Source organism: Oncorhynchus tshawytscha, linkage group LG24, assembly GCF_018296145.1.
Source record: "Oncorhynchus tshawytscha isolate Ot180627B linkage group LG24, Otsh_v2.0, whole genome shotgun sequence".
Classification (NCBI taxonomy): Eukaryota; Metazoa; Chordata; class Actinopteri; order Salmoniformes; family Salmonidae; genus Oncorhynchus; species Oncorhynchus tshawytscha.
In genome coordinates this window covers 10556205-10568866 of record NC_056452.1, presented here as the reverse complement: position 1 = coordinate 10568866, position 12662 = coordinate 10556205, and the positions used below count along the sequence as shown (strand labels likewise).

Sequence of the window (12662 nt, the reverse complement as noted above, 5' to 3'; positions counted from 1 at the left end):
GCAGACTCTAACACCATATATACGTACAAAATGTGCATGCGCCATTTTTCCCGCAAGAGTTGGCATTTATAAAAACTGAACTTGATGCGAGAAGGTTCTTTCATTCACAGACTTTAGACCAGGGGTCGGCAACAGGTGGCCTGTGGGCCAAAACCGTCCTGTGAGTGATTTCTTTTGGCCCACCCAAAGTAAAACATTTTTGTTGGTTGTTTTAGTTTTGGTTAAAAAAGACAAAAATCACCAGGAATTCAGCTAAAAATTAGTTTCATTTAGGAAATCTGTTACAAGTATCCCCATGAGTAAAAAAAGAAACGTGATAATTTCATACCTTTATTACATTGAGACATGACTGTTTCTGAAAATAACAAATCCATTTATGGGCAGTCGTGGTCAATTTGCAGTGTACAGATTATTATAACTATGCTCCGGCACCCGACAATCCGCTCAGACCCCTACTTTAGAACAGTTTTGGATATAATGACGACACCTATGTTTCCACCCCCAAAATGGGATTTCTTGTCCACAGAGTGGAACGGCGGGCTATCAAGCTCCGCCTTTTCCCCCCTTTGGATTGGTAGATACATCTCATTATTTTAATACTTTTTTGAATAATCGTGTGGTGTTGATGTCTATTGCCTTTTTTCAATGGCGAGAGATGCTATTCTACTTTCCTCATGTCATGAATATGCTTCACCATCTTGCGACAACTGTGATAAGTGTTTTTTCTCAAAGTTGTCGGGATGTCACTGGCATCCATTGGGTATACTTGCATAGGAGCAAAGCAGGACATGTACAGATCAATATGTGCTGTGATTTGTTGATTCAACTCAAATAGGCATTACAAAAACACATTCCATTGAATGAACCACATCAGGTAACAATTTCAATTAACATTCTACATCACCTTGGAAATTAGTGCGTCACAATATCAGGCAGCCATTTGCGAGTGGACCCATGAGTACACCAGTCAAATTGACAGGGTTAGAGGTTCCAAGCCTGTTCTGTTCATTTTTTTTCAGATGGCTAAAACAATGACATCATACTATATTTGAATTCCGATATCTTTATGCACATAGGCCATTGTCTATTGAACCATTTGAATGTCCATTGTTGTTTGGCCTTTAAAAATCACTCTTGTAAAACAGTGCAACAGAGGCCTAATTCAGTGTCCCCCCTCTGTCTCCAATAAAATGCATGCTATTGTCAAAGACAGTTAAGCTGAATCCATACTCCCAAGGTTTCTCTGTGACTTTGGGGGAAATGCTGAAAACAGCATGCAGTGCTCCATCACACCAAAGTGCACATCTGGCATTTGAAAGGCCCGCAAGTCAGAATTGTGACTATTTAAAAAAATAAATAAAAAAATCTATTTCCTCGGTCACGATGGAGTCAACAACCGACTTGTTCAAGTTGGAGATGGAGCGTTGTAATGAGGACACTGGCATTTTGGTTTGTTTTGAATGCAAGATTTCAGAGTGCTTTTCAGCTGAATTCTGACAGCTATTCTTAGTCTTCAATGGTATGTCCGAAGCATGCACTTTTTTTAAACTGAAGGTTTATGAATAATTATGAAATTGTAGCTGTTCCAGTAGGGGGGTTAAGACAGTTTTGTAGTAGGAAACTTGAGTCTAGAACTTGATTTTCAGGACTTGGAACTTCCAGCACCAATTCGTTCTTCACCCCCTCCGTAGCCCCAAATTAAATACACTAATAGACTGTACGTGGGATACATATTGGCTTGTAGAGAACTTTTATACCTTTCTCGCCTAAAGTGGGGTGGGAAATACTCAGTAGGGTCTCTACTAACCAAATACAAGCATAATATCCCGCTGCTAGGAGAACGGTAATGTAATGTAAAGGACTCGGACGCTAAGGATTTGGACTCGAGGACTTCGGGTATCAGACCAGACAATATAGACATTAGCCAAGAACAGTTGACCGACTTCAAGGTGACGCAACAAAACTCAATAAAAATCAACGTATTACATTTATATATGAAATGCTCAAAGACAAATATACTACACGGCCAAAAGTATGTAGACACCTGCACGTCGAGCTACTCACTCCAAAATCATAGGCATTAATATGGAGTTGGTCCTCCCTTTGCTGCTATAACAGCCTCCACTCTTCTGGGAAGGCTTTCCACTCGATGTTGGAACACTGCTGCAGGGACTTGCTTTGTTCAGGCCACTCAAGTTCTTCCACACCAATCTCGACAAACCATTTCTGTATGGACCTCGCTTTGCGCATGGGGGCTTTGTCATGCTGGAACAGGAAAGGGCCTTCCCCAAACTGTTACCACAAAGTTGGAACCACAGAATAGTCTAGAATGTCATTGTATGCTGTAGCATTAAGATTCCAATTCACTGGAACTAAGGGGTCTGGCCCGAACAATGAAAAACAGCCCCAGACCACTATTCCCCTTCCACCAAACTTTACAGTTGGCACTATGCACTCGGGCAGGTAGCGTTCTCCTGGCATCCGCCAAACCCAGATTAGTCTGTTGGACTGCCAGATAGTGAAGTGTGATTGATCACTCCAGAGAACGCATTTTCACTGCTCCAGAGTCCAATGGTGTCGAGTTTTACACCGGTCCACCAGACGCTTGGCATTACGCATAGTGATCTTAGGCTTGTGTGCGGCTGCTCGGCCATGGACATTCATTTCATGAAGCTCCCAACTAATAGTTCATGTGCCGACGTTGCCTCCAGAGGCAGTTTGGAACTCGGTAGTGAGTGTTGCAACCGAGGAGACTATTACGCTTCGGTGCTTCAGCACTTTGCTGCACATCCTGTGAGCTTGTGTGGCCTACCACTTTGCAGCTGAGCCGTTGTTGCTCCTAGAAGTTTCCACAATAATAGCACTTACAGTTAACTGGGGCAGCTCTAGCAAGGCAGAAATTTGATGAACTGACTTGTTGGAAAGGTGGCATCCTATGACGGTGCCACATTGAAAGTCATCGAAAGTCACTTTGTTTTTTCTTTTACCTGTTTTTCTCCCCAATTGGTAGTTACAGTCTTGTCCCATCGCTGCAACTCCCTTACAGACACGGTAGAGGCGAAGGTCGAGAGCAATTCTTCCTCTAGAACACGATAATGCCAAGCCGCACTGCTTCTTGACACACCAATGTGTCGGATGAAACACCGTCCAGCTGGCGACCGAGGTCAGTTTGCAGGTGCCCGGCCCGCCAAAAGGAGTCACTAGAGCGCGATGGGACAAGGAAATCCCAGCCGGCCAAACCCTACCCTAACGACGCTGGGCCAATTGTGCTCCGCCTCATGGGTCTCCCGGTCACGGCCGGTTGTGACACAGCCTGGGATTGAACCAAGGTCTGTAGTGACACTTCAAGGACTGTGATGCAGTGCCTTAGACCGCTCCGCCACCCGGGAGGCCCCAGTAAGGACAGTCTGCCAACATTTGTCTATGGAGATTGCATGGCTGTATGCTCAATTTTATACACCTGTCAGCAACGGGTGTGGCTGAAATAGTCACATTCCACTAATTTGAAGGGGTGTCCACATACTTTTGTATATATAGCGTATATGTGCAGAAGACTCCATTTAAAACAATGCATGAGTGTGCATACATGCATAATATCACCCCGTCTAATTCACGACTTCTTGATGAAAACCTTTCCAGATTCCCTCAGCAGGCGATAATGTATAAAACAGCAGACGATAAAGTAGTATAGCAGGCCCTGTGGGCACCGCCAATCAATAAACCAGCGGCAGGCGAAACACTTCCAGCAGCTCAGGCAAAGTCTCTGTCGATATTTATAACCCAACTTCTACCTGGAGTAGGCTGCAGTCTACAGGGTAGGACTCCGCGAAGAGGGGAGAGACGTCCTTGAGGCGTCACTCTTCCTTCAGTGCGGTCTACCATAAAAGTACAACCCTATATAGGGATATTATTACAAGCTTATAACTGGGAATCAGGACTAACTTTCCATCTTGGTCCCCCTGTCATATGCTCTCGCTGAATCTTGTGATAGCAGACTAACAGACATATAACATTGCCAAACATATGGTAGAGCATTAAGCATATCAATGTTTTTGTCTTGCATACATTTGTCTGGTTTCAATACATTATTTAGACGGTGCTTCCTCCATATATGATCGTTAAGAGATACTGTCACCCTTTGGGGTCCAATTAGATTCAAGACAGACATGAGGCCTTCTGTCTCTCACAGCAGGAACGGCGCTCCATTACAACACGCCACACAACTGTCCTTTGTTCCTATGCATGGATTCCAACTATTAAGATTCTCATTGACCTGATGCATCCATAGCATATGGCGCCTTGAGTGGAAAAAAATTAAATAAAATGTTTAAGTCAAATTCATTATCCATTCTATAGGAGGGTGAACTTACAGTGTGACAGCTAAAATCAGATAACAATTAGTCCCTTCCAGCTACCATTGAGGTTAGTACCCAAATGTGTTATTGAGTAAAAAAATCGAAATATTTTTAATTTTTTTAACATTCTCATTATCGATTAAATTGTCCGCAGCACATGTGGAATGTTATTTTGGTATTTAATACCCTGGGTGCATACAAATGAGTTTGGATGGAACAGTCCCCCTAGGGTTTTTACATTGCAACTTTACCACATGCCGCTAACCGTGCTATTGTGCTACAAAGTCTTTCATAGCACAATATTTTGGACACCACCAACTTTGTCCATCAGGAACAACCTCTCAGGCTTATGTGACCCAACCAGGTATGCAACCCGGATAACCTGCACGCCACAAGACTGTTAGCCTGTTGAGCTAAACCTAAAGCATCAGCTCGGGGGAGCTAACTCAAGTCTTCAGGTCTCAAACCATGTCAGGCTACCTAGTCACGGTGGGTTACTTACAGTCACAGAATTGCAACAGGCTCTCAGTTTATGGACGAGGGCCATCCTTGGCCCCCTTAATGTGCTTGTGGTCCTCTCCACTCCTCTCAATCTCTACCCTCGCTATCTTCCTTTCTATTCCCAATTGTCGCCTGTTCAATAATTCAGTAGAACGCTTGCTACTGGCAGAGCATATTCCTGCTCCCCCCACGCCCCCTCTCTCCGCGCTGGTCTTGTTTGGGATATCTGGTGAACAGGGGTCTGAAAGCCTTGTAGGATACACATAGTGGGCTTTAATGAACCAGGGGTAAAAAGCTTCTTCAACATTAAAATGCATGAGACCTTGAGAGAAGAGAACAGCGTACCGGGAAGTCAAGGTAAATAAATACTAATAGGTTTTTCTGAAAAGAAAACACTCAGATGACGCTGGCGCAAAACAACAAGTGTATCTGATAAAAGGTTTTAAGCCAGTTGGAGCTCCCGGGCCTCAAACAAAGGTATTTTTTCCTACCCCATAGAACAGTTTTGTGCTTGGCCCCCTCTTGCAATATGCTACTGATTCACTGAGAGATGCTCTGGCCTGAAGCACAGTTAGTGTATAAAGTCAAATACTGGAGAACATTTCGTAACAGGCCTGTGAGCCCCACAAGCGCCCCCTTTTCCTTTGTTGTTTTCAGGGTATGTCAGGCTTTTCGGAGGAAAAAGAGAGGGAGGGAGAACGGAGGCAAAAGACGCCAATGTTGCACCACCCTATTAAAGACTCCTGTTCGCTTTCCCTGTGTGTGTGTGTGTGTTAATATATACACGTGTGTGTCTGTACGAACATGTGCGCATGTATGCGTGCATATATAACAAAACACCAGCCTCTGGCTCTCTTCAGGTCATTGGTTTCTCATTCTCACAGGGTACAAAAATATATAATTTGTTTCCATGCGAGTTGTTTTAAGTAAGAGAACATTACATTTATGTACATCACACAGAGTTTAGTTACAACACAAAGCGACTGCATAACAACTATTTTAAAGGAAGTCATGTAGTCATGGTGACAAAAACAAGTCAACCCCAGGGGGATGGGGTAAAGTGCCGTAATCTTTTGAACTGGTTGATCATGGATTGTCTCTTAGGCATACGGTGGCTTCAGAAAGTATTCACATCTCTCAACTTTTTCCTTCTTTTTTTTTGTCACAGCCTGAATTTAAAATGGATTAAATTGAGATGTCACTGGCTTACACACAATACCCCATACATTTGACAAATGAATTACAAATTTAAAGCAGAAATGTCTAGAGTCAATAAGTATTGTTATGACAAGGCTAAATAAGTTCCCATAATAAGTTGCATGGGTTCACTCAGTGTGCAATAGTGTTTAGCATGATCTTTTTCATGGCTGCCTCATCTCTGTGCCCCACACAATTATCTGTACGGTCTCTCAGTCGGGCAGTGAATTTCAAACAGATTTAAACACAAAGACCAGGGAGGTTTTCCAACGCCTCGCAAAAGGGTACCTATTGCTGTGGTGTATCTGTATACCCAGTCACAACAAAGATACAGGCGTCCTTCCTAACTCAGTTGCCGGAGAGGAAGGAAACTGCTCAGGGATTTCACCATGAGGCCAATTGTGACTTTAAAACCGTTAAGAGTTTAATGGCTGTGTTAGGAGAAAACTGAGGATGGATCAACAACAATGTAGTTACTCTACAATACTAAACTAATTGACAGAGTGAAGAGAAAGCATGCACAAAAAAAATATTCCAAAACATGCATCCTGTTTGCAGTAAGCCACTAAAGTAATATGACAAAAAAATTGCCAAAGCAATTCACTTTTTGTCCTGAAAACAACGTGTTGTATTTGGGGCAAATCCAATACAACACAATACTGAGTACAATACTCCATATTTTCAAGGATAGTGGTGACTACGTCATGCTATAGATATGTTTGTAATCATTAAGGACTGGGGAGTTTTTCAGGATAAAAAAGAAAGGGAATTGAGTGAAGCACAGGCAAAATCCTAGAGAAAAACCTGGTTCTATCTGCTTTTCACCAGACACTGGGAGATGAATTCACCTTTCATCAGGACAATAACCTAAATCACAAGGCCAAATCTACACTGGGTGTTGCTTACCAAGAAGACATTGAATGTTCCTGAGTGGCTGAGATAGTTTTTCAAGTAGATATAAGTCTAAACTATGGCAAGACCTGAAAATGGATGTTTAGCAACGATCAACAACCAACTTGATAGAAATTGAAGAATTTTGAAAAGAAAAGACTTACCCAGAAAGACTTACAGCTGCCAAATGTGCATCTACAAAGTATTGACTCAGAGGTGTGAATACTTGTGTAAATTAAATATTTATGCATTTAAATTTTCAATAAATTTGCTAACATTTTTTAAAACATGTTTTCACTTTGCCATTAACCGGGTATTAACAGGGTGTGTAGATGGGAGAGAAACAAATATTTAAACCATTTTGAATTTAGCCTGTAACACAAAATGTGTAATAAGTCAAGGGGTATGAATACTTTCTGAAGGCACTGTATTAAGAAAGAGGGTGGGAGCCACTTGGACGTGACACCGGGGACTGCCTCTAGTGACAGGATCCAGACCAGGGAACGATTTGTGTATCACACCAATGAACCCGAGTGGAGTGGATCCAGGCCAGCGGAGCGATTTGGATGCGACACCAGGTCTGAAGGTTACGTTCTGTAGTTGTCGAGGCTTTGAAGGGTGTAGGTTGCCACGGAATCAAATAGCCAACCACGGGTGATGACCGTGGCTATCCTCTGGAGGGCTGTGGAGAACACACAGGAAGTGAGGATGAGGTATGTGTTGCTATGGCAACACCCTCAACAAAATGGCCACAGGTGTATTTAACTAAAACAGGTAGACGCAGCGATATGTCATCACACACCGCGGATCGACTTCTTACACCATTTGCTCTACCCAATGTGAGCGTGGCCTTGTGTTACCTTGTGTATGGGCTGATGTGTGTAGTGTGTGAGATGGTGTGACGTGAATGTGTGTATGTCTGATGTGTGTAGTGTGTGAGATGGTGTGACGTGAATGTGTGGTTGTCTGTGTGTTTGATTAAAATCGATGGTGCAGAGGGGCTAGCAGGTATAACTTGGTTACCTGGGAGAGCCTGAGGACGTTGGGTAAGAAAGGCCACGTTAAATATGTAACTACACAAACTAGACCGCCGGGAGAGGGATGTATTGGGTGTGGTGCCGTTTGTAACTTTTTAATTAAAGAGATGTATTTTGTGGCACAGAATTGATATTTTTCACAAAATATAGCATGTTTAGAATTGTGCCCCATAAGGATGCTGCTGCACCACCTCTCTCATCACCCCCTCCCTCCCTTTCCATTTTCCTCTTTAGCTTTATTAGTCCATTTGTTACAGCGGACATTTAAAAAAATATATAAAAAATTATACATGTTCCTCAGACCCCCAGATAGTACACACAAACACAGCTTTTTCTCCCCACCCCCACTCTGTCTGACACACTAGAGGTCTATCCCTGTGCGGTGCTTCAGCCTCAGGGCGATAGGGGGTGTGGATGACTTATGCAACCGCCCTGTCGTTGGCCGGGACGGCACCATAATCACAGCATTTTTAGGAACGGAGCCTAACGGTGTGTGTGTTTGTGTGAGAATGTGTGTGTGTGAGAGAAAAATGTTGGAAATGTGTGTGAAAGAGAATGTGAGTGTGTGTGACTGTGTGTGTTTGTGGAAGAGTCATTTCCACTTATGAGACTCACCTTGGTAGTTCATTGGTGATTGGTCCGAGCCTGGTTGTACCACTATGAGCTGACGAGTTTTCTGACAAAAAGTAAGAAAAAGAGAATTGATAATCCCCTCTTCCCCACTACTGTATCCAAAATTATCCACTCAAGTAAAGAACAAGAGTAATTTAGTATTTCTCCACTTTCAGTGCAGTTACAACACAGGACTTACAAAGGCCCACACTGTGATATTTACAGCCAATAGACACAGTAAGCCCTTCTGCAGGGTTCTCACACACACACACACACCCACCCACACACACAGAGGATACTTGAGCATAGTTTTGGTTGCTGAGTGTAGTAGTGTGTGGATGTTTGTTCCCTCTTCACGCATTACAAGTCTATCTGCATTCATCTTGCACTGACTCTATGCATACTTAGAAATACTATATATAGTGAGCTCCAAAAGTATTGGGACAGTGACACATTTGTTGTTGTTTTGGCTCTGTACTCCAGCACTTTGGATTTGAAATGACTAGGAAGTTAAAGTGCAGACTGCTTTAATTTGAGGGGTTTTTCATCCATATCATATCATTTTTGTACATAGTCCACCCCATTTTAGGAGACCAATAGGTACTGGAGAAATTCACTTATATGTGTATTGAAGTTGTCAAAAGTATAGTATTTGTTCCCATATTCCTAGCACTCAATGATTACATCAAGCTTGTGACTCTACAAACGTGTTGGATGCATTTGTTTTGGTTGTGTTTCAGATGATTTTGTGTCCAATAGAAAAATGTAATAATGTAGTGTGTCATTTTGGAGTCACTTTTATTGTAAATAAGAATAGAATATGCTTCTAAGCACTTCTACATTAATGTGGATTCTACCATGATTACAGATACTCCTGAATGAATCATTAATAATAATAATAATAATAATGAGAGAATGTTAGACGCACAAATGGGGGGGTATGATATTTGTGCATCTAACTCATTGAACTTTAGACTACTTTAATACGCATACAATTTCTCCCAATACTTTTGGTCCGCTAAAATGGGGGGGACTGTGTACAAAGTGCTGTAATTTTGAAACGGTTCACCGGATATGGATTAAAAAGTTAAACCGTCTGCATTTTAACCTCATAGTCATTGTATAATTTCAAATCCAAAACAACGACAAAAAATATGTCACCATCTCAATATTTTGGGAGCTCACTGTACACACTCTGTCCCCCCCCCCACACACACACTTTCATTCTCATCATATGCTGCTGCTAGTCCGTTCTTTAGTTTACTCATATTATTATCTAGCCTGATGCATCGTTGGGAAGGGCTCGTAAGTACGCATTTCACGGTAGTCTGTTGTATTCGGCGCATGTGACAAATAACATAACATTTTCAAGGTCAGACAGACATTCTTACCAGTTCACCAGTGAAGAGAAGAGGCTCTTGAACCACTGTTGCACCGCAAAGCTCCACCATCCACTCCATCTGACCTGGAGAAATGGGAGAGCGAGAAAGACATACATCCTGATTAAGAGACAGAGGTCAGTGAGTTCCCCAGAGCCTTCATTAATAACGTGACTCTTGAAAACCTTCGCACGTCTACGAGTGATCCAAACAACTCGTAGGGCAGCCAAAGGGCATCGTCAGATGCTTTTTATTGCCCCACTACGTCACTTTATTCACAGAACATCTCTGGTAAAACGTATAATCAAGATGTTTAGGCTGCCTGACAGTGCAACTTGGTCTCAGAGCATTGCGTATTATTCTGTACGTAAATCGGTGACTCTCCATTTTGTATGATACGTATGGTATATATTAATTTGTGGATGTCTATCACCCACTTCGTATAAGAAGCTACAAATTACAATATGTTATGAATTTGCAAAACGTATTATGTTCACACACACATGACCAAAAGTATGTGGACACCTGCTCATCGAACATCTCATTCCAAAACCATGGGCATTAACATGGAGTTGGTCCCCCCCTCTTGCTGCTATAACAGCCTCCACTCTTCTGGGAAGGCTTTCCACTAGATGTTGGAACACTGGAAGCAAGTCCCTGCAGCATTCAGCCACAAGAGAATTAGTGAGGTCGGGCACTGATGTTGGTCCTTTAGGCCTGGCTCGCAGTCGGCGTTCCAATTCATCCCAAAGGTGTTCGATTGGGTGGAGGTCAGGACTCTGTGTAGGCCAGTCAAGTTCTTCACACCATTCTCGACAAACCATTTCTCTATGGACCTTGCTTTGTGCACAGGGGCATTGACATGCTGAAATAGGAAAGGACCTTCCCCAAACTGTTGCCACAAAGTTGGGAGCACAGAATTGTCTAGAAAATCAATGTATGCCGTAGCATTAAGACTTCCCTTCACTGGAACTAAGGGGCCTAGCCAAAACCGTGAAAAACAGCCGCAGACCATTATTCCTCCTCCACCAAACTTGACAGTTGGCACTATGCATTGGGGCAAGTAGCTTTCTTCCGGCATCCGCCAAACCCAGATTTGTCCGTTTGACTGCCAGATAGTGAAGCATGATTGATCACCCCAGAGAACACGTTTCCACTGCTTTAAAGTCCAATGGTTGCGAGCTTTACACCACTCCAGCCAACGCTTGGCATTGCGCATAGTGATCTTAGGCTTGTTTGCGGCTGCTCAGCCATGGAGACGCATTTCATGAAGCTCCCTATGAACAGTTCTTGTGCTAACGTTGCCTTCCAGAACTCAGTAGTGAGTGTTGCAACTGAGGACAGAGGATTTTTACGCGCTACAGCACTCGGCGGTCCTGTTCTGTGGGCTTGTGTGGCCTATCACTTCGTGCTCCTAGATGTTTCCACTTCATAATAACAGCACTTACAGTTGCCTGGGGCAGCTCTAGCAGGGCAGACATTTGACGAACTGACACGTTGGAAAGGTGGCATCCTATGACGGTGCCACATTGAAAATCACAGAGCTCTTTCGTAAGGCCATTCTACTGCCAATGTTTATATATGGAGATTGCATGGCTGTGTGCTCAATTTTATACACCAGGCAGCAATGCGTGTGGCTGAAATAGTCGAATCTTCTAATTTGAAGGGGTGTCCATATACTTCTGTATATAGAGCATATGTTAGGAATTTGGAAAACGTAAAAGTATCAAAAAAGTAGAAAGTCGTTGAAAAGTTGCTAATTAGCTAAAATGGTCAAAGTTGTCCATGATTCGATTCGAACTCGCAACCTTTGGGGTGCTAGGCGTTTGTGGTATACGCCCACCCCGACCAACCACCCTACTTTTGTAGCTAGCTGGGCTGGCATTTTATCCAGGTAGGCTAAGACAACAAAAAATAAACCGTGTACTGTATCATGACAGAGTCATAGACCGTTTAGGCAACATGAAAGTGGAAGATGGTATTGGCGTTTCTCGACAAGTCAACATGTTTTTTTCTACTTTTTTTTCTTCTTTTTAGGTGATTAGACGATGTTAAAAGTTGAAATGGTGCTGGAATAGTGGGGGCAGCGCATGTTTTCTTTGTGGTAACTCGGTGGTTCTAAATCAATAGCTGTTTAGTAGTCCGAAACATTAACTTGCTTGACCATGCAGTAGGTCATTTAACTGTTTGTTACATGCAATATGTTTTGTGGACTTCACTGGACAGATGTTGCTCTCTGGTATTGTGATGAAACAAAGGTGTGGTTGAATTTATTCTGCCACTGTATCTTCCTACGGTCTCGGCCTTAGGCCTATGTATCATAGTGTCGAGGCATATGAATTAACAGGTTATAGAGCAAACAACACAATTATCACAACACGTGGGTTGTAATATAGCTTTTTTTCCTGGCTTGGCTTCTCCAGTGATTTTACCCATGCACCGCTACTGTTTGCAGCAATAGGTGGTAATATCGCTCGGAGCTGATCCCTCGTCAGTATTGTGGAATCATTTGCATGTTAATTTGAATGAAAGCTGATCCAAGAGCAGCACTGCTTTTCTTTCAATCCTATCAGTATCGACACATGGTCTAATCATGCACTTAGCGAACATTCTCTCTACATTTAAAAGTTGGCTTGAGGCCCTGATCATCTTAAGTAACAGTCGAACAAGAAGGCCGCTAAACCTCGTCA

The 12662-nt window shown here is 42.8% G+C and overlaps 1 protein-coding gene across 3 annotated transcripts in view; it reads right to left on the bottom strand.

Moving 5' to 3' along the window:
• Nucleotides 1-7186: 7186 nt before the first annotated feature.
• LOC112223766 (BRCA1 DNA repair associated) overlaps nt 7187-12662 on the bottom strand; it is a 44374-nt gene continuing 38898 nt past the window's right edge. For all 3 annotated transcript variants that reach the window (XM_042305296.1, XM_042305297.1, XM_024386954.2), the window contains exons 19-21: nt 9985-10058; nt 8597-8657; nt 7187-7626 (exon numbers count right to left, since the gene is read on the bottom strand). In XM_042305296.1, the coding sequence (XP_042161230.1) occupies nt 7532-7626; nt 8597-8657; nt 9985-10058 (230 nt within the window). In that variant the 3' untranslated portion in view covers nt 7187-7531. The remainder of the gene's footprint in view (nt 7627-8596; nt 8658-9984; nt 10059-12662) is intronic.